A 21211-nucleotide genomic window follows, 5' to 3' on the forward strand; every position below is an offset into this window, starting at 1 on the left:
ACCTCGGAATTTTGATCACTTACTAAATATCAGCACTTCTGGATGATGTTGGATTGGATCTTGAGCTAATATTGTGATCATGTAAAGCAGTGCGAGGGTGCCTACTACAGCGTTACGGTGGCTGATCTGAGGATAAAACCTTATCGCCACATTTACATAAGAGAGTCCAGTCTTTTGCTCGGACCTCGGAAATATACACGGGCATAGCTCTGTAGGGCTGTAATTTGCGTCATTCTCACAAGCTTACATCTCTTCAAGCTGTCCTATAACCATTGCTGACTATGAGCATGTCATCATTGCTGACGGTAAGAGAAAAATCACCAACGCTGAACTTTGTTGTAAACAAGCTTTCGTGATGACACTGTGATGTCTGACGTGGATACCGTTAACAGACTCTAATTTGGGTCAGACGCTGATGTGGTCTATTTTCGAGCTGACACGGCTACGAATTACACATCAGTGAATAAGAATTTACGCAACAGTAGCCATAGTTCCAAGGATGTATATCAGAGAGAGATATCTCCCCCCGGTGCTCCTGGTGAATCATCTCCTTCTCCTTACATCTTGAGTAATTTCTTCCACAGTCGAGCATTTTGAATCATTGATATAATGTGTGGCATTCTTGCTAGCATCTCAGTCGAGCGCTTCCCGCGTCGCAATAGACACCATAATACCAATAACAACCATAATACAGTGGTGAACGGGGATCTCAAAGACACTCGAAACCATGGTGTGGTCGTAAATGGGGAACTTGAAGATCAAAAAAGGCAGCGAGCCCTTTTGACTACGCAACTAGAGGATGGCTTGACGGAAATATCCCATAGGGGACCTGATAACTCCCATGTGTGGACTACAGAAGATGCTAGAGTTGGTATGCTATCACTACTTCTCCTCACAAGAAGATTCCGTTTCTAAGTAACGCACAAACACAGGCCTCGGTCATGCGCGCCTGTCGATCAACGATCTGTCGATCGACGCAGACCAGCCCATTCATAGCGACGACGGGACAATACACGCAGTGGTTAACGGGGAAGTGTATGACTTCGACAGGCTCCGTCAGGTTCTGACCGACGAGCACGGGTACCACTTCAAGAGCCACAGCGACAGTGAGGTGCTGGTTGCCTTGTACAAGGTCTACGGGGCTCCCGACTTCATCGAGCACGTCCGAGGCGAATTCGCCTTCATCTTGTACGATGAGCGCAAGGACCTTGTCATTGCCGGGAGAGATCGGTTTGGCATCAAGCCACTCCACTGGACATTTGTCCGCGACGAGTCAGGGGAGAAACGCTTACTGGTAGCATCCGAGGCGAAAGCATTCCTGCCATTGGGCTGGCAGCCAGAATGGGACGTCGGGGCTATTGTCGATGGCGGGTATATGAACGGCGAGAGGACCGTCTTCAAAGATGTTCACAAAGTCCTGCCTGGCTGCTGGTTAGAGATGCACAGCGATGGGACCGTGCATCATCACAGATATTGGGACATGGAGTATAACGAAAAGGTTAGGGGAGCAATGGTATATTCAAATCAAGCGAAGCACTCTTATCTGACACTTTCTCGCAGGACAAGGTTGAAACACGCCAACTTGACGACATCATTTCAGGCGTCCGGGAGCGACTCACCGAGGCCGTTCGGCTCCGATTGCGGGCTGACGTGCCTGTCGGGATCTACTTGTCCGGAGGCATCGATTCTTCCACCGTGGCGGGAATAGTGGCACACCTTGTCCGGGAAGACGGTGTGTTGGCGGGCACGGAGGATGCGAGCAAGCATATCCGGTGCTTCACGATACAGTTCCCTAGCGGGTCCGGGTTTGACGAGTCTGGTGCGTACAAACTGCCTTGCTTCACACAGCCCCCTGATCTAACGCGTCTGTAGATATTGCCGATCGAACGGCCGAGTGGCTTGGCGTCGACCTCGCCAAAAAGGACATGAACGAAGGCACCTTGGCGGAGTACTTTACCGATTCCATTTTCCACACTGAGCTTCCTTGCCACGACCTGGCAGGTGTTGGAAAGTATGGCCTGTCGATGGAAGCCCGAGACAACGGGTTCAAGGTCGTCTTGTCTGGTGAAGGATCTGACGAAATCTTTGCTGGATACCCCTTCTTCATGGGCGACGTTTTGACCGAACCGGATCTCTCAATGCCAGAGTCCCCATTGGCGAAAGACCAGAAAACCAGACTCGATCTGTTGAGGATGTCCAACGATGTTCTCGAAAAGGTGATCAAGTGGTCCGGCCTATGGTTGCACCGCCCAGACCAAGACCCCTCTGCCGACGACGTCCAGGGCGTAGCGCCAACGCTCTACTTTCAACCGTCTCTGGCCACCTGGGCGCCCTGGGTGTCTCGTCGCTGGCCAGACATGAACTGCCGCGCCACAGTAGCCGCTTCACACGACCCCAAGGTGCGCGCCAAGATGGCTAACCGCTGGCATTCGCTGCACACGGCCGAGTACGTCTGGACAAAGTCAGTGCTGCCCAACTTTATACTCAGCACGCTAGGTGACCGCGCCGAGATGGCCCATTCGATCGAGGCCCGGACACCATTCCTCGATCACCACCTCGTCGAGTATGTAAACCGGCTGCCGCCTTCTCTCAAGTACGCATACACGCCCGAGACGGAAGACTTTGGTGAGCAGGGACCGTACTGGACGGACGGGACTGCGCCGCAGAAGCTGCTCACGGAGAAATGGATCTTACGCGAAGCGGCAAAGCCATTCATTACGGAAGAGCTGTACAAGCGGAAGAAACATCCCTACTCGGCCCCCTTCAAGTGGCCCAAGGAAGGGCCCATTCACCAGATGCTACAGAAGCTGTTGACGAGGGAGGCTGTGAATAACTTGGGTTTCTTGAACTACGAAGTAGTTGAACAGGGGTTCAACAAGGGGTTTGGTGAGGAGGCGGACGCCCGCGCGTTCCGGAACTTGTTGGTGTACGCCAGCCTGGTGACGATAGGTCAGAGATTTGACGTGAAGAAGGCGGAGTCAAGAGATTGGGCACCGGTGACGGGGCGTGTCTAGAGGGCATTCGATGTCTTGCGCCACAACTTGTTAGCCGCTATTCAACATTTAGACAAGCTAGATAGGTCAAGTATGCTTTGTAATGATATTGTGCTGAATGCCTCCTCCGCTGGTGTTCCACTCGCGTTGAGGTGTGCCTGAACTATATGTAGAGGTTGTTACTTATTCTATGTCCTTAATGCAATGGTTATATCGCTAAGCTGCTGTCGTAAACTACCTCATCATGAAGCCTACCTCATCATGAAGCTTATGTTAGCTGTCGATTCTGTAGCGCACCAGTAATATTATTGCTTTTCAATGAGAAGAGCGCAGTGATACTGCTAATACAACCTGACTCCGGAGCATGAGCGAAGACATAAATATAATTGAGATTATATACATCCCTGCGATAGTTTAGTCGTCGCCTTGGAGACTCTACATGTTAATGGACTGTACTGAACTCAGCGTTGTTTTAATCTGCTTAATGGCCAGACAAGCAAGGAGCCATATCTTACTCAATGGTCCGAGCAGATGCAACCCCTTCAAATACTCGCAGCCTTGGTCTCGATTTTTGCTTTGACAGTCAGTACTCAAATATCCTTCAGATCAGCCTCTTAGGGTTATGTTTAGCTGGAAAAAACAAGTCACTTCTTTAAATAATAGCTCAAGAGACATCTACTACTCTTCCATTAGCGAAACTATCTGTATATATAAATATAAATAAAGCAGCTCCTGAGATATTCAGCATCTACAATGCACTTATGACAGCGTTGTATGCAGCCTTTGGTTGGTAGTTTGCATCAAAAAGAAGGGGATTCGAAGAGGCTCTCCAGCTATCGACATCACGAACACCCCAACTTGTAATACCCACACAATTCGACACTGCAAGACATCCCTGAACGACCGCGAGGTAATCAGAGGAGGGAGCATTAATAATGTCAAGCTCAGTAATAGCGACCTCCGGAGCTGCAGCACTCAGTGCCTTAAGAGCAGCTGCATTCTTAGGCCCTCCGCCAGCGCTAAGATGTCCCTGGCTGCCGATTCCGTCGATGGGAATGCCTTGAGAGCGCCATTTCTGGACATATGAGATCATGCCTCTGGTCTTGGCATAATTCGGGTCGTCAAGGTTGTAGTCGTTGATGTATAACTTTGCGGTAGGGTCCTAGGATCATTGTCAAAACCCTGTTTATCTTTGAGGTCAGATGGAAGAAGGCGCTTACAGCATTCTTTGCTGCCTGAAAAGCGATGCGAACAAAGTCCTCGCCGAGGACATTGTAGAAGACTGACTGGCGCAGTGTTCCATCTTCATTGAAAATCTCATTAACAACGTCCTATTGCAGAAAGACTTTTAGTTAGCATTATTACAGTAATCAGGCAAGTTATTGCGCCAAGTTCTTACCCAAGCGTAAAGCTTTCCCTTATAACGGCCGGCAACATTGCTAATGTGATTCTGTAAGACTGATGTCAAAGTAGCCTTATCGTTGATACTCGACACCCATGATGGTAGTTGTGAGTGCCATAGGAGGTTATGCCCGCGAATCAACAGGCCATATTGCTGGGCGTAATTGACCAGATAGTCTGCAGTGGCAAAGTTGAATTGGCCGCGCTGGGGTTCAGTGGCATCCCATTTCATGCTGTTTTCAGGAGTAACTTGACCAAACTGTCCTGGCACGAATGTCGACATGCCGCTTTTGGACAGAGAACTCTGATCAGTGGCAGTTCCCCAGTACTTCTTTCCATGAGCCTTGAGCTTAGAGTTCAGAGAAGTTGACTGTCTGTCTTCGATAGGAGAGGCGACACCACTGGCAATAGTAAAGGCCAGGGAAAGGAGTGTTGTGTACAACATTATAGCTGAATCAAATGTCTCACAGAAGGTTCAAGTATAAAGAGAAACAAATTCTAATCCAAAGGATGGCTGATCGTGGATATATGTTTTAAAATGAAGATAAGACTAGGTTATATATATCGTAGCAGAATACATATATCCACCCCTGTATTCCTAAATCTTCAACCCAACGCTTGGAAACAATTTTTGACTCTGAGAATTTATGTAATGTATCCGCTGGATTTATCCAATAACAACCGCCCCCGTAGCATTGTGTTTATATGAAGAGTAACATCAGAGCTAATGACCTGCCAAGGTGGCGGTTAATTGTTTGGTAAATCTCTTTTCTTTTCGCCTTCCACTAAATGAAAAGTCATTATGAGCCCTTCACGGAAGAAAATATACAATGTATATTTGTTACTACAATCAATACGATTTACAAGGTATAGCATACTTTCAAGCCTGGTTGTTATCTCCACAAAGCAGGTACACCCCAATGTACAAAAGTCAATGCAGCTAGTAGCAATGCCAAAGATTATTAAATGCCCGAAAAATAGAAAAGAAATTAGGCATAATATGCATAATTGTTAAAGAGAGAGAAATAGGCTAAAAGTGCGCGGCTTCCGAAACATTACAACCCTATGCGCACTCTCCCAGCTGGGACGGATTAGGGTCTCAATAACACCCCAGCGCATCTCAAGTAAGGTGGGCCGTTTGGTAGTTTGTTTTATGCTGCCTAATGAGAAAGGAACTCCTTCCATCCACTGGTCTAGTTGACATCTTCATCTCGATATCCAATGTCTTTCATTGTCGCTACATCTGTAATTATTGGAGAATATTATTTCCTGCATTAGCCATTAGCCGGGGAAAAGGGATGGTTGAAATACTGCTACCTTTAGCATACAATTCGCCCTATCCCAACCCCTGTTGGTCACAATCACGCTTGACATTTATCTCTTTAAGCCTCAGCGGTGCTTGTCAGTTTCTGTCAGTGCCAAGCCCAAGAGGCCAAATGAGAAGAAGACTACACAAATGCCGGTCATTATCGCGAGTACCGGCAGGGACATAAGATTTCACTTAGGTAGTTGTTCAAAAAATGATAAGAAACAAATGACGTTCATTAGTACATAAAAGAAAAGTAGTGTAAATTCTTCGTTATTGATGGAGAACAAATAATACCATTTACACAAAACAGGAAATAAGCAGCAATGAACATGTTTCACTTTGGATGTAAAACATTCCAATAGGCTTAATTAGAGTAAGACGCCATTTTTTATGTATGCAACATTAACAAATCTGGCTCCGAGTTGCATTGGGAAAAAATGCAAGTATATTTTCCTATACTAGCACCCGGGCAAATATATGGGTTGTTTAGTTTATCATTGTATATTATATTACACTTGTTAATAGCAAGACTGCTGTTTCAGAAGGGTAAATTTGAGGAAAGCTGAGTTGAATTACTGGGTATTTGAATTACCTTCTTGGTTGTTAGCATTGCAATATTGATATAGTTGGGGTTTTGGGAACTGCCGAAGGCTAAATTGGGTGGGAAAATGGTAAAATCCAGTTGCTATATTTTCTCACTTCCGAATATCCTTTAGGGAGGTTTCTGGTGCCTTGATTATTCCCTTAACCCTTGAACAATGTGGGCGAGTTAATCCCCAATCCACCTGTAATAATACTAAATAAATGCAAGACGGAAAGCTTACCTTTCAGGCTAAATAGCAAGTGTTACTACCATACTCTGTTTCAGTGTTTTAACTCCGCAGTTTGATCAAAGACATGTAGGTTGTAAGCCAGGTGAAGGCCTTGTGTTGACTATGATTGCTTCTGTGATTATGAACGGTGGAACATTGAGACGTCTGCTTCACTTGTCTCAGCGCCACAACTTTACATTAGCACTCACATCACAAGTCCAGTCGCGCTTGAATATCGCGTTTCTCTTTCTGACATCTCCTGTCCTGATCACTGCCCAATCCTGCCCCTCCGTCCACATCTTTGGTGCATGAGGTATCAGCAGCTCTCCAGGCTATGGCCCTCTCTCCCCTTTCGTAAATTGGCTAAAGGCGACTAATTCTGACGCTACTTCCGAGGCAATCCCATATCCAGCTTGCGGCGGAGCAAGTTCCGACGGAGTTTCATATAGCAACTCGGCAAAGCAGGGAATTACTGCCATAGCGACGGCTGTTAATACTTTCCATAACAACTGTCATTGCGTTTGGTATTGATGGGCTACTCGCAGGTACGCCAGCTCTCACCTTGAAGGAGCTTTCTCTTCTTTTTATCGTTGGATGACTCATACTTCCTCAAAAGGCTGCAGAGAAAACGAATTATAGACAACTCCGTATGTCGAGGACCTGCGCCAACGCGGAAATTACTTACGGTCGCAAGCGCAGCACAAACGGTGAAAGCAACTATCTTCATTGGAAGCCCTCCATTTCAGTTCGAGCTTCCTGAGGAGATTGGGACTTGTGGGCTCGGAGGCGTATGTGTACACCCAACACATGACTGTTTATGAGACTCGTTAACTTTCCAAGAATGATCCGGTCTGGCTGCCGCCATATGTCTATGCTGTATCAAATTTGCTGCTCCTATTTGCCAGTATAATGCCTACAGGCCTAGTGAGGCCTCCGTATTGACTGCAGAGTATCTCTGGCCGATCTATTTCTGCGGATCTCGTGGGCTGTATATACATATACAAAAGGCCCCGCCCCCGATTTTATGATAGATAACCAATACCTTTCATCAATGCAATATTACACCCAACCTACATATCTCAACACTCTAGGAGTAGCGAACACTTGACCTAGTAAAACGGGGCCAGCGCCATAAATTGACTGTTTTTAAAAAAAAGTGTCTTTGAAACTAAGTACTTCCGCTTTAAACACGGCTAGCCTCCCATTTTAGACACTCGTCAATGCCAGTGAGGAACATTTCTTCCCACTGGCGATACTCAAAACCAAGGAGCTTCTGAGCCAAGGATGTGTCCAGGGGCGCTTCCGTCTGTGTCGGCGGGATAGCATCCTTTCCCGGCATGCGCGGCGCAAGCTCAGGCCGCCTTTCCCGAACCATATCGGCTACCTCGGGCCATTTATGGACTCCCTCAGATAAAATAAAACGCTTTTGCTGCTTGTTAGGAAGTGGGTCTGCACTCAGAGCCAAAATATGGGCTTTCGCAACATCGCGAACATCGACTGTATGACCCACGAATAAAGGTGGGTATGTATTGGGGCCTTCAGGGCCACCGTTGATAAGCATGTAGATGAATTGGTTGGTACTTAATCCGGGGATGTTGCTCGGCCTTGGGAAATTATTGGCGAAAGGGCCATAGATACCACTCGGGATCACTAAGAGCATTAGCTTCTCAAAATCAGCGTGCGAGTATGAGGGTAGTAGCATACCTGAGGTAAAATCTACCTGAGGGTTGGCTTCAGCGAATTCCCACATCTTACGCTCTGCAAGTACTTTGGCGCCGAGATACGCCATAACAGGACCAGCAGGATTATCGTCCTTCATATAGACATCCTCTTGTTTGATCATATTTCAGTCTATCCTTTATAAGCCCCCGCTTTAACGTGTTGCTTTGTGTTGCTTTGAATAGATAATTGGGAAGGTGAAATATAGTTTTTCAAGACTTACCACTTGGGCCAACCAACTCAGCACCAAAAGCTGATTTGCCATTATCTCCGAATAGATTCATAAATGTCCCCGTATATATAAACTTTTTAATTCCCGCTTTCAAGGACTGCTCGATAAGATGAACTGTGCCATCATAAGCACCCTTCCAGACCACCAAAGACGGTGTAGTCGGGTCGGCGAAGCTTGGTGCGGCGCAGTGAATAACAGCTTCGACTCCTAATATCACGTCTTTAGTACGACCAGGTTTATCGCATATATTCAAGAACGTCAAGAACGTCAACTCACCCTTCAAAGCATCGGTGAAGTCGCCGTCTGCTAGGTCCTTCACCTCGACAACCTCTAGGCTCGACGCATTAGGATTCATGGCGTGAATAACCGAAGCCTTACCTGGACGAGCCACACTATACGAAGAGTCAGTTCGCTAGAAATGGCTGTCTGAGCAGAGAGGCTACTGTACGGACGCTCGAACGGGAAAGCCAGCATCAAGAGCATGCTGAATGATGTGCGATCCCACGAAGCCGGTACCACCGGTAATCTATCAAAACAGTTAGATACTGTATTGGCAGGCGAGGCAAACATGAATACCAGAATGAGTCCCTTCATATTAATGTGTACTCAGTAAGGGTATGTGGAGGTAGCTAGATGTGGTGAGCTATTCTAAAGGAAGTTCGATTCACTCTTTAAAGTGAATGGCTACCTCTTCTTCAGTTCAGCTTCTCTTCTTATAACCGGCTTAAATAGTTTAGATTGAGAGCTTTCCAGGAGGCTGTTATATAAAATCTCAGATTAACAATCAGTAGAGATTAAATATTGATTAATAAAGTTATAAGGAAGCTTGGTAAGCCGTTGTATGTTTGTCACAACACCTACCATTGATTTTGTGATACTACAAGCAATTTGAAGGATTGGCCAAGTAAACATGGAAAACGAGCTATGTACCAGTACCAAGACGTTAACCGGAAGCCTACTTCACACTAGAAGCTATTTCCGCACTGACAGCCTTTTCCGCACTAGTGCATGAGTTAGCTGGTATTACTATGGTACCTGTCCCTACCGCTTGTTGGGTGAATTCCATACTGAATATGAGTAAATGTTTTGAGTTTTGAGACTTTTTCTGATTCGGAAATAGATCCCCAAGGCATTGCAGAATTAGTGAGTAATTATTTCGACATACCTGCGGGCCTCGTACCATCGTCAGGACTGTGTGGAGCGAAATGCTACACATCGAATCTGTGTCACTAACTACCTAGGTAGCAGCAGCTAGATAGTTTGTCCAGTTGCCATATTTCTGTCTGGCTGCAACGATCTCGTGGAAATAATAGACAAAGCTTCACATCTAATTCTCTCTGTATCTTCCGTACTTTTCGCATAAAAAGGCATAAACCCTGCGTCTCCGAATGTAGCGTAGATGTTTGTTTCTCAAAGTCTGCCATAAATACGGCTTCGAACTTGTAGATTTAAAGACGACCCCAATTTTGAACAAATCTCTAGGTTCCTAATAGAGAATACAACCATTTGGAATCATCCTGTTACTCGGAGACTTTTTTCAAGTTCAATATGAATCTTAGTAAGCTGACAACGAGGGACAATATTCTCTCTGCGAGTTTACATTATTAAAGAAACACTCCAGCCTACGCTGAGAATATTGTGCTCTTTCAGTTCAAAATCATAAAGACACCCTTGGTTATAAAATTCACAAACTCAAAGTTAGCAATATGCCAGTCATGTCTCCCTTTTCTGAACTCGGTGTTGCGGAGAAAGCCATACACGCAATCTTGAAAACCGCAGCCAAAGACAAGCCTGTCTATATGCTGAACTTGGTTCGGTACCGAGAACAAGCCGAATACCGTCTGGATGATCTCCCTGAAATACGAGCTCTGCTTCCTTGTTCTGGATGGCAGGCATTCCATGAGCGCTACGCACCGGCCTTTTTAAAGGCGTCTGAGGGAACTGAGAATGAGGTACTATTTTATGGCAAGCACATGGGGATCCTGATCGGAGAGGCAGACGATGAATGGGATGATATGATACTGGTCAAATATCGGAGCGCAGATGATTTCTATAAGTTTATAACGAGCGAGAAGTATTCACTTCACGCAATGCCGCATCGCCTAGCTGCTCTTCAGGACAAAAAGTGGATTGTGTATGAGCAGAATGATGTGTAATCGCTCTTGAGGTCCATACATAGTCAAATCCATATATTAAATACTTGGTTGAACGACCTCATCGCTTCACGGGAACTTCTCAACTCATTTGTCCCAGACACGAGTCTCTTGTCAACGCCACGTTATCCTCGAACAGACCAAACGTAACTACTTGACTACCTAACTAAATAATACAATAAGCAGTTAGTTTGGTAATGGTGTCCACGTACCATTGTAGTTCTACGACCCATCAAGCGGTACAAACAAAATCACATGTTTTCTGGCCACAAAGATTTATCTCTAATGTTAAGATGGCCCCTTCACAAGAATGGTAGTGTTGACCGAGATCAACTAATCCACTGACGCCACATTTCCTTCCCAAAAAACGCAACAGGTACACCATTTTCCTCATTTAATGTCGGTCAGCCGTCGCGCCCAATAGCGCTCGCTCTTCGGCAACCTTCGGTACTTACTAACTTAGTATGGACAATTGTCGCAGCTACTTAGCAGATGTATTATCGAAAGAAAGCATCTACATATAAGCGACCCCTTAAATCGTGTCCGTGTAATGTTCACGCCTTGCTACTTACATTGAATTGGGTTCACCCACAAAAGGGTACAACCCGCAATAAGTTGTGAGAGATACCGTGCGTCCGTGGTCTCATGGTGCGGCCAGGTACCGGAGTCATGACACTGCCTTCGCTTCATCAGAGTTTCAGCTGTCCGTGAAGTTACAGGCGGGACATGTTTTATTAATTGTCAGGCTTCTGGAGAACTCACCCTGAATTTATGAAATAGGTTGTGCAACCGGCGTTTTCTACCATATTGTCAACTTTGGCTCTTCACGTCTTCCAAATCATGTTCAAAACTTCCGGAAGTCCACAACTGGGAAAGTAACTATTCATTCACATTGGGGGTCATGGGCTTATAGACGGCGCGGATTTGCCAAAACCTTCGTGTCAGAAGATAAAGTACCTAGTAGTTTTCAGTGTTTCTGTATGATGCAGAATAAGATTTATTGCACAAACGACAGGGGGACCGCTTACCGTATTGAGTCTAACACAGATCAATCTGACGAAAGTGGCTAACCACGGGCTTTACGATGGGAGTTCCTCATCCTCAATCCAATAACAGATTTCCGTTTCCCATGCAGCAGCGGCGTGGCGGCGTCATGCTTCACCCGAATTCAAAGCCTTACAACTCTTGGAGAGATACTAGATGAGAGCTAGGCTATCGGCGGTCACAATACATAGCATCCCCAGTAGTAAACAAGAGCCCATCGCATCTTTCCTATCTCAGCGTATGATCTGTGTTACAACTGGTGACGCAAGAACGAAATGAGTCTGACTGTTCTTTCTACTTATATCCGTAAACCTCTACCGCCACGACTTAGCTAGCATCCTGGAGCAAGCAGCCCGTCGCTTCACTTTTGCCGCAATGGCCTCTCGGTTAAATCGTCTCGAGGGTTCTTTCCGCACCTACGCACCTACACCAAATCTCAAGTTTGACGTTATTCCTATTAATGCTCTTGACACGACACACTTAGTGAAGCCGTTTGTCACGGCATATTATGTTTACTTGAAAGGATGTTTAGATTCTAGTAAGCTTCGTGACTCACTGGAAGCGCTTGTTATCCAAAAGTATAGAGTCTTAGCTTCGCGTTTGGTTTGTAAACACATCCATCAACCCGTGTTTGAGCTATTTCTTACGTTTCGTTTATAGACGTCGGCTCTAGATTATTTCTATGTTCCTCGCCCAGAGTCAATCTCCCGAGATTCTCTCGTTGCCTTTGAGTTCTCCTCGAACCAACACCTTGAGCACACAGTGAAATCGGCTGTGCCATCCATTGGACATCTAAATGCTCGCTCTGACCAAATCACTCTCCACCCCGGTCCACCAGATCTTGGAATCTTTGAAGGTCCAGAAAGAGCCCTGGATGAATACTTTCAACATCCGAATCAACCAGAGCTCAACTCGCCAATTTTGAAGGTGCATGTCGAAGTCCTAAGTGATGCGACGTTTCTAAGCGTCCAGATTCCTCATCTTGTCACCGATGCCAGGGGCTTTGAGACAATCCTCCGATCATGGGCAACGGTCATGAACGATAGCTTGGATGAGGCTCCTAGTCCGACTCCTCTAGGGTGGAACCCCTTACATGGCCTTGGCGACTCATCTAAGCCAGCCAACAATTCTGAGCTTATACCCAGTGGTTGGTCGTGCCTTGTTGGGGACTCTGTGACTAAGTTAATGGAAGCTACCTTGAAAGAATTTGAAGAGGAGCCCGTTACTAAGAATATGTCACTTCATATTCCGTCATCTGAAATCAGGCGACTGCGTCGAGAGGCGCAACAAGACATCTCCAATACAACGCAGCTAAGTGAGAATGATGTTCTTTTTGCATTTTTGGTGCGGACATGGGCTGCGTCCTGCGCCTCGCCATCATCGACTGTTGTGCACTTATCATTTCCGATCGATTTGCGCTCGCAACTACCTGAGCGATTCGCTGTTCATGCGGGGGTATACCTTCATAATGGTGTATTTCCAGTTCCATTGTTAAGGCCTTTAACAGTAGCGCAACTCCAGACCATGTCCTTGGGTGCAGTGGCGCTTGAGGTGCGAAAGACCATAACCCATCTAACGCAAGACGTCCAGGAGCCGGTCGTTGACTGGGTACTCGCGAATTTGAACCAGAATCCGATTCCCCGGGGCACAGACGGTCTATCATTTGTGGTGAGCAGTTGGAGGAGAATCAAGTTCCTTGACATGGAGTTTCGGGGGGCGACTTTGAACCCCTCAGGTACAGGGGGCAGGTTGGCTCAGATTGGTATCAGTTCGAGTGGCCATGTGCCGGCACGCAGAGTATGCGTGGTTGAATGCGACGATGGAGATGGCGGCGTGTGGTGTGGAATGGATCTCCCAGAAGGCGACTGGACAAGAGGGGCATTTGGCACTATAAAGAGGAATACAGTTACTCTAAACTAGTTGCAAGGGTGAGTTTCGCAATACAATCGTATTTTCACTTATATCTTTGAACTCGTTTTTGTTTTACCATCTTACATTGCATACAAAAGGATACATATTCTCATGAGTTTCGAGGAGTACATTACATTTGTTTATTTTTCAGCTACTCCTATTGCGTATCTAAGTGAATGCAGGACTTGGCTTCCCCAGCAACCCAACTTTCACTCTGTAGTGCGCAGACGGAACTTTGCATTCCACAGCTCTGAGCGTTCTGTCCTATGGAAATCAATATCCATAGGCAACTTGGGGTTCGCAACGGGCTGGACAAGAGACTTCGGAGCCCTATGCGCAATGCCACCGTTGGCACACTTGGCATTGTTGAAGGCTGCGTTGGCAGCAGCCTTCCAGACCTCGGTGATATCATTGACCATGGGAGCTGTCCAATAAAGCCGACAGTCGGCATGCTCAACGACAAATTGCGCCGGCAGGCCATCGTGCAAGTTCGGTCGGAGGATTTGGTCTCGCACATTCACCGACCCCGCCGTACTGCGAACGATCGGGAGGGGGTTAACGTTCTGCAACGCCTCCGCATTCGCAGGACTCGTGCCTAGGATTATCCCTTGCTCGGCAAGCTGATAGATATTGGTGAGCTGGTATACTTGCGAACCCTTCACCCCGCCGACTGCCTGGATCGGGCCTTTCTTCGGCCGGCCGCCGAAAGCAACAGACTTGACGCCTGCGTTGATTCTGAGGAATTCGGATGCCAATGTACAAGTCGAGGCGCAGGATCCATCATAAAGAAGGACAATGTTCTCCGGCAGAAACGGTTGAATGAGATTTGCGCGGGATCCATATCCTGAAATCCCGAGGCCAAATCCGGTTGTGAAGTTCGTTGAGATAAGAGGATCGCTCCAGTTCCACCTCATTAGATCCGTGTTTGTACCCTGGAAAACCCTTGGTGCAAATTTGTCTGCAAAGCTGGTAAAAGGCTGCTCTTTCTTATCCAGGTCGAAGCGCCAATTCTCCGACGTCAAATACGCCTGAATCTTTCCAATATCAGCCTCAGTATAAGGATTCACGCCCTTGGTGGCGTTACTAAAGGCATGGGCGATAGTCTCGAACTCTGGGCTGAGCTTCCACCGCGAGAACCCATCTGCTCGGATATGGGGGAAGAGTTGACCGTAAAAGTCGTAGCCCAGAGCTATAAAACCTCCGGGATTGCCCTGGAAGTCGACAACAAGCTTCGATTTCCCGGCGGCTACCGCTTCTGCAAAGAAGTTTTGGACGACGGCTTGGAATTGGGGCGGGGAGCTGGGCTCAAAGGTGAGGATCGATATGACCGCGACATCTTCCAAACCGTCACCTTCGAGAAAGTAGCCAGACACAATGCCGTCGTTAGTAGCCAGAACTGGCACTGGGTACCCGGGGTTCTGGCCCGGCTGAGCTCTCGCGCCGATAGTAGCAGGTTCAACAGGTACAGCACTGCGTCGAAAGAAATCGACACTCAGAAAGCAAAAGGTATCAAAATAGGATTGGCCGTCCACGACGCCTGTCATATTTGCCTTGACGGACGCAGTGTTCTCAAAGGTTGCGGTGGTTCCATTGTCAAAGGTAAATTTCGTCTCTGGGCCCTGGTACAGGTATCGGATGCGGCCGCCGCCTGAAAAGTATCCTTGAGTGCCCGTAGCCGCCGCGAATCCCTTGGAGTAAAACATGGAGTTGTAGGCAGCATCTATATCCTGGTTGAAAGAAGCCACTGCGATGGTGTCAAGGATGTATTTTGAAGCCTCGATGCCGTTGATCTTTGTGATTGTAGGCGCTGTCTTTGCGTCCTTGGCAACATCCTCTTTTTTTTTTGGATCAGCTATTGTCCACGCGGTTGTATATAGGGAACATATCAACAACACGAGCAGCCTAACTCATGAGACTCACCATAGAGTTTCACTACGGGCAAATCCCGTCCATTCTCACTGATTGACACGATGGGCTTGGCGCGTGTCCACTCGAACGCAATGGTCAGCGCATCTGGATAGAAGACAAAGTGTCCATCGTGCGCTGGAGCAAATACTCGAGCGTAAAGATCAACCTGGAATTCGTACTCGTTCGTATACTTGTCCGCCACAAGATCTGCCCTAACGCCGGCAAGTGCCTTGAAAATGTCGTGGGGCGGGTAGAAGTAATCGGCAGGTGGGTCTGCCTTGTAGGCCGCATCCGTCTGCCATTCGAGATATGGCTCCAAAGAGTCAATCAGCTCAATCCCAGCGTCTTTATGGAGGGGAATCGTATTCAGGCAGGCATAAGCAAGAGAGGCGGGCACACTCGGTAAGGCTAGCAAGCGCGGCGGTGTCAGCAGAACTTGATATCTTCATCCGGTGTGCGGAAGTCTCACCGGTGCTTGAAATCTGAGCGGCCCATAAGTTGCTGACTTCGGCGCATGGCTCGACTTTGTCGGCCCTTGAGACGTGTTGTATAGCTTGAGGCGAAGCTGCTAGCGCCACGGCTGCGCCGTTGCTTAAAGCCACTGACAGGCGCATCTTTCAACCTACTTGTTCCACTCAAAGGAAAGCAGAAGCTCAGGTCTACACTTTTTCACAATTGGCAAACTGCCAGAGCACACTGTCTAAGTTTTATGCATTCTTGGAAGGGCGGGCTGCCGATCACGCAAGCAAGTCATATACTAATCATCAACCTCTGAGGCAAGCTCAACAAGGCTTTCCCGGGGGAGAAAACTCCTGCCGTTCACGTATCAATGCGGCACCGGAAACAGGTTAATTGCATAAACACAGTTTAATGGGACAACCATGTGTCCGGCCACAGAGTTATTACTGAAGAGGTATTAGTATCTTCCTTCTTTTGGCCATCGGATACAGAAGGTGGTAAGAATATAGAGACAGCGGTGTAGTATGTAGAGTTCCATTGCAGCAATAGCAAGCCTATCAGAATCAGGATAGCCACCATTTATTTGAAGTTCTAGAATAAGCATACAGCTAAGCTCAATGCCTTTACATTGCACCCGCACGGTTGATTTCGTAATTGATTGCTCAGCAAGAGATTACAAATTAACTCGCAAACTCGCATAAAAAACAAGCCTGGCAACAGATCCGAATACTATATATAGCCGCGCTATAAGCTACAAAGGCCTAGATGATTTACACAGGTAGGGAGGGGACCATCGGCGGCTGGCGATCCGCAATTGCCGAACGTCCCATTGGAGCGGATGGTGTGGTGGCAAGCACTTTCTACTGACGATATCCTTCAATATTGCATACTTGGCCCTTGTTGATCGTAGATGTTTGTCCAAAATAGGAAGGACCAATATTGGGGGGAACACTTGAATTGATCCGAAGCCGCCTTGGCGTCGCTTAGATCGTACATGCCCAGGCCAAGGTCAGATGCTGGGCGATAACAAAATCGGAGAAGCAAGATACACGAGATACCCATGTAAGTTCAAACATGGAGACGGGTGGCACACACAAATGATACACATCCTACAGCAAGAATCCTTTGCTTTCGATTACTGACATCTCCATAAAGCGTATAAAGCGATAATGATAGCATCACCTCCATACGTTTGATCTCAGTTGCACACACGCAAACTTGGGTTTACTCAATTGCCGCTTCAATAGAAAATGGGTTATACATTAAACATGGGAAAGGCGCCAAAATCAGGTGGGACCAGAAGACGTTGCCTTATTTTGCGACAGTTGCTAGAACTTTGGCTCATATATATCGCTTTAGGAACCCGGGTCGTCAGATCCTAGCCAAATGTCTTCCATGCGTCATACAAGAATTGAACCGCAAGATTATGTGCTTTCACATCATAGCCAGGCAGTAACTGGGTACCAAAAAGCATCATAAGCCCCTTTTCGCGGTTCATGGTCCAAATGATATTGGGTTGACCTTCAAACGTGACTGTCCCTTTCGGGATACATGAGCCGGGGAGAGTACCGTCCTCTTCAACAAGTGCGCCCGCCGCGGTCCAGTTCATGGCCGGAGGTGGTGTTAACGCCCAGGATACCTTATGCGACACGTCCTGTTTGAGGGGGAGCAGGAAGCCATAGTTGGTGGTTTCGGCCAGCAACGACTGGTGTGCATGGCTACTGGGAGTCAACTGCGGCATGAAAAACAGATCACGATGTTCCTGACGTTGGAGCAGCTTGCAATCCGGCGACATAATATCGCCAAAGAGCCGGGCGAGATCGGATATACTGCAGGTCAGGCCATACGTATCTTTGTCACGGGCCACGAGATATGCCTTGCCGTTCTTCGTAGAGGCGCTCACCTTGCGCTCTACCATCTGCAGGCGACGCTTCCAGACATGCTGCACCAGAGCTGGTCGGTAGGTGGAAGCGGTCACGCCAAGCGCGCCAAAGATGTGGTGGTCGACGTACTCGAAGAACCGATCCTTACCGCCAAGCCGCTCGACGAGTAGCTGCACGCAATAGATGCCCCATCCGTACTCGAAGCCCTCACCAGGCTCAAAGAAGAGGTATGTAAATTGATTCCTGGCTAAGGGATGGGCGTCATCGGGAAAGTCTGGGGACGGTACTCTATCCTCGCTGTCAAACCGTTCTTGGTACGAATCGGGAGTGCCCATTCCACTCTGTTCAATAGTAAGTGACACAACTTGACGCTGGAAATTGGGGGGCGTAGCCGTATTGCTTCATCCACTTCCTCCACGAGGAGGCATTTGTCAATCTCGGGAAGATGCCTGTTAATTGGCTCGTCGAGCATCAAAATACCACGTTCAACCAATTCCAAGGCCGCGATATTGGTAAAGAACTTGCCTGCCGAGGTGAGCGATATAGTGCAATCAGGATCCAACGGCGGCGAGTCAATATCAAGTAATTGGCGTCCAGCAGCATGTCGGTATAAGAACTTCCCTGCTCGTGGCCGCAGTATGAATTAGATGTTCTTTTCTTATACTTTCATATGCATTTCAACACTCGTAGGGAAGTGACTTGTCTCACCGTTATTGTCAATGACTATAGCGACGGCGCCCAGCATGTCCCCCTTGTCAAGGTTTGTTGCTTTGGCCAATTGGGCCTCAAATGTTTCCATTGCAGGCGGTGTCAATGTCCTTCGATACGTCCTTTTGTAGTTCAGGGGAACGAAATCCCGGTCCAGTAGGAGGGGAGATTGAGAAGAAAGCCTCTCAATGATCTCGACACACCTGAGCCCGGGTAGGAAAGATAATTTTGGCCCGGTGTAGATGATGCTATCGCGGGGAACCTTCAATATCATCGGCCAGCACAAATTCCTTACGTAATAAATCCCACGGAATTGATAGAAACAAGGCTACCATACAACGTACTGTTGGGGGTGAAGCGAAATCTCTCAGCCTCACATTTCTTCTAACAATATATACTGGTAATGCCATCGCGTTGCCTGGGAGGGGGTTGAAGCTGCAGGAGGCACTAGACTACTGGCTTCCAACATTATTCAAGATCCTAACAATGCTGAATCCAGCACACTATCGGGCGTAATCATGCGCCGCCCAGCAAGGTCAAAGGCTGCGAATAACAGCAGGGAGATGAAAGCAAACGATGTCGGGGATCTGGGGTCAATCGAGGATGATTTAATCAAGATTCACTATACCCATAGAGCAGTGCGCAAGAGTGGATTAGCATGATTTGAACTAATGGATAAATATAATGGCATCCAGTTTGGCCTCATTTAGCCACAGGCGCTTGTGCTTTACCGCTACGAGTGCCTAGAGTGCAACATTTTATTTCACATACTCAAGAAGAGTTATTTCAAACTAGTCGTATATATAACTATTACTCTTTCACTGCTGTTCTTCCAATGGTCGCACGCATAATAACAGGAGAAGCCTGCGCGGCACGGAGAAGACCTCGAAAAATAAAGCGTCGGATTCCTCCCCCGTTGCATGCGTTTTCTGCATTTCTTCGAGACAGCTGCAATGCCTCGTTGGCATAAACCAACATTTCATCGTGATAATTTCCAACTGCTTCAGTTATGGTCAATCTACCAGCCGCAACGTCAGTGATATGTCTTGAAAGAACTTCTGCATCCTGAAGTGCAGTGTTGGCACCAATACCGCCCATAGGTGTCATATTGTGAATAGCATCACCCAGAAGGGTGATATTACTGGGATCCCATTTGGACAGAGTTGGCATCGAACGCAGAGATAGATACTTGATAGAGGACGTATCTGAGTCGCTTAACATGTTTCGCAATTGTGGCGACCATCCTTTCGTAACCTCAAGTACGTGGTCTCTCAACTTCGATCCGTCGAGCCCATTGGCATTTTGAGGAATATTTTCTGTTGGCAAGACATACGCCCAAACAACGTAGTGTTCCGCCTCCGAACAATGATTTCCATCAGCGGGCCTGGACTTCCATGCTGAGCTGAACATCCAACCTTTCCCATATGGGACAATGTTGTTGAGTGATCCATCCGTTATCTCAGCCGGAAGGTTCTCAATTCGCTGCTCATCAAGCAAGTAACGGCCGGCAATAGCAGAAACCCCAAGATCCAAACGTTTGAGACCTGGAAGATACTGATGGCGTACTGTCGAGTTTGGTCCGTCAGCACCAACAAGTAAGTCTCCATCAACAAAAGTCCCATCGGAAAAATGAGCGCGAACCTGCCCGCCTAAGAGTTGATCATATCGAATGAAGAATTTGCTCCAATGGACAACCGGAGGTGATTTGTTGACAAGACCTTCGAGTAAGACATCGCGAAGCTCTAGTCGTCCAATACCACATCGCTCTGTTTCTTTGATCGACTTTCCACTTAGCTCTGCATCGTCTCGTTCGGCTAAGAGCTGTAGCTGTGTGTCGCGAAAATATAATTGTGCCCCAGCGGGTGTGAAAATAGTCTGGAGTTGCGTCCAGTTCGAAAGTGGCAGGCAGGTCCGCAATGCACGTCTACCGTCTTGATTGATATGAATTCCATATCCAGCTAAGTTCTCAGTGTTATTTGACTAAGCCTATTATTAGTTTAATGTGCATCTTCAAAACCCTTCGCGCCTGTAACTCTCACCTGCTGCTCAAACACCTGTACTTCTATTCCTGTCTTGAGAAGACCATGCGCTAAGCAAAGTCCTCCGACACCGCCACCTATTATCAATTCTTTCATCCCAAGAAATCTTATTGTCGACACATCCTGTTTCTTGGTCGTTAATGAAGAATAATCTAGATATTGGATTGACGTGCAATAAGGAATCTCGGACTGTATATATGAGTCTGAAAAGTCTCTCCCTTCGGATAATCTATCCACATTTTGCTGTCATTTGCAACCAAGTAACTTAGCTTCGGGACTTGTTAACTTCCAGGCCGTGAAATATTATCTAGAGTAGAGGAAACACATTTCTAATCGTTTCGATAAACCTGTGCCGTCAGTGATGTTTTGAGAACTGTTGAAAGGGAGCTTGCTCGGAGCTTCGGAGCGGCAGTAACTTCCGAAAGATATTTCACTGTGTGGGACTGCCGACTGTCTTCCGCCGCTACCATGGCGGCTCTTGGCTCAATTGCCAGGAGACCCAATATGCAATCGAAGGAAAGACTAGAAGCTGAGTATTTTTCCAGATTCAAGCCCCGAAAGTTGCGTAATGACTTATGACGTAGGCATACGTATTTCGTTATCGGTAATTATCTAACATCCGTCGTCCGCATAACTTGCC

General features: G+C 47.2%; 9 protein-coding genes across 9 annotated transcripts; 3 read left to right on the plus strand and 6 right to left on the minus strand.

Moving 5' to 3' along the window:
- Positions 1-609: 609 nt before the first annotated feature.
- V8C40DRAFT_287380 (asparagine synthetase B family protein) lies at positions 610-3157 on the plus strand (the record flags this gene model as incomplete). Its single annotated transcript, XM_083222717.1, has 4 exons — positions 610-871; positions 933-1498; positions 1561-1819; positions 1873-3157. The coding sequence occupies 4 exons, from the start codon at positions 610-612 to the stop codon at positions 3012-3014; spliced, it is 2229 nt and encodes a 742-aa protein (XP_083073958.1). The 3' UTR covers positions 3015-3157.
- Positions 3158-3741: 584 nt separating this feature from the next.
- Positions 3742-4839, minus strand: V8C40DRAFT_274856 (glycoside hydrolase family 10 protein; the record flags this gene model as incomplete). The annotated part of the gene is made up of 3 exons (XM_083220647.1): positions 3742-4155; positions 4214-4324; positions 4393-4839. The coding sequence occupies 3 exons, from the start codon at positions 4837-4839 to the stop codon at positions 3742-3744; spliced, it is 972 nt and encodes a 323-aa protein (XP_083073959.1).
- A 2859-nt stretch (positions 4840-7698) lies between these two features.
- On the minus strand, positions 7699-9060 carry V8C40DRAFT_265751 (uncharacterized protein; the record flags this gene model as incomplete). Its single annotated transcript, XM_083219684.1, has 6 exons — positions 7699-8165; positions 8220-8345; positions 8458-8673; positions 8743-8858; positions 8919-8992; positions 9043-9060. The coding sequence occupies 6 exons, from the start codon at positions 9058-9060 to the stop codon at positions 7699-7701; spliced, it is 1017 nt and encodes a 338-aa protein (XP_083073960.1).
- A 1121-nt stretch (positions 9061-10181) lies between these two features.
- V8C40DRAFT_265752 (uncharacterized protein) lies at positions 10182-10622 on the plus strand (the record flags this gene model as incomplete). The annotated part of the gene is made up of 1 exon (XM_083219685.1): positions 10182-10622. The coding sequence occupies one exon, from the start codon at positions 10182-10184 to the stop codon at positions 10620-10622; it is 441 nt and encodes a 146-aa protein (XP_083073961.1).
- A 1416-nt stretch (positions 10623-12038) lies between these two features.
- V8C40DRAFT_287382 (transferase family domain-containing protein) lies at positions 12039-13596 on the plus strand (the record flags this gene model as incomplete). Its single annotated transcript, XM_083222718.1, has 2 exons — positions 12039-12266; positions 12324-13596. 2 exons carry the CDS (start codon positions 12039-12041, stop codon positions 13581-13583), a joined length of 1488 nt encoding a protein of 495 aa, XP_083073962.1. The 3' UTR covers positions 13584-13596.
- Positions 13597-13724: 128 nt separating this feature from the next.
- Positions 13725-16115, minus strand: V8C40DRAFT_244759 (uncharacterized protein). The gene is made up of 3 exons (XM_083215734.1): positions 15952-16115; positions 15495-15890; positions 13725-15408 (listed from the first exon to the last, which is right to left on the minus strand). Exons 1-3 carry the CDS (start codon positions 16094-16096, stop codon positions 13784-13786), a joined length of 2166 nt encoding a protein of 721 aa, XP_083073963.1. The 5' UTR covers positions 16097-16115; the 3' UTR covers positions 13725-13783.
- Positions 16116-16726: 611 nt separating this feature from the next.
- V8C40DRAFT_244761 (uncharacterized protein) lies at positions 16727-17264 on the minus strand. The gene is made up of 2 exons (XM_083215735.1): positions 17097-17264; positions 16727-17003 (listed from the first exon to the last, which is right to left on the minus strand). Exons 1-2 carry the CDS (start codon positions 17127-17129, stop codon positions 16818-16820), a joined length of 219 nt encoding a protein of 72 aa, XP_083073964.1. The 5' UTR covers positions 17130-17264; the 3' UTR covers positions 16727-16817.
- A 30-nt stretch (positions 17265-17294) lies between these two features.
- Positions 17295-18493, minus strand: V8C40DRAFT_244763 (uncharacterized protein). The gene has a single exon (XM_083215736.1). It carries the CDS (start codon positions 18157-18159, stop codon positions 17320-17322), a length of 840 nt encoding a protein of 279 aa, XP_083073965.1. The 5' UTR covers positions 18160-18493; the 3' UTR covers positions 17295-17319.
- Positions 18494-19342: 849 nt separating this feature from the next.
- V8C40DRAFT_274859 (FAD-dependent oxidoreductase) lies at positions 19343-20667 on the minus strand (the record flags this gene model as incomplete). The annotated part of the gene is made up of 2 exons (XM_083220648.1): positions 19343-20512; positions 20572-20667. The coding sequence occupies 2 exons, from the start codon at positions 20665-20667 to the stop codon at positions 19343-19345; spliced, it is 1266 nt and encodes a 421-aa protein (XP_083073966.1).
- Positions 20668-21211: the final 544 nt, after the last annotated feature.

This window comes from Trichoderma camerunense, assembly GCF_050948025.1.
Source record: "Trichoderma camerunense strain CBS 138272 chromosome Unknown V8C40scaffold_8, whole genome shotgun sequence".
NCBI classification, from domain to species: domain Eukaryota; kingdom Fungi; phylum Ascomycota; class Sordariomycetes; order Hypocreales; family Hypocreaceae; genus Trichoderma; species Trichoderma camerunense.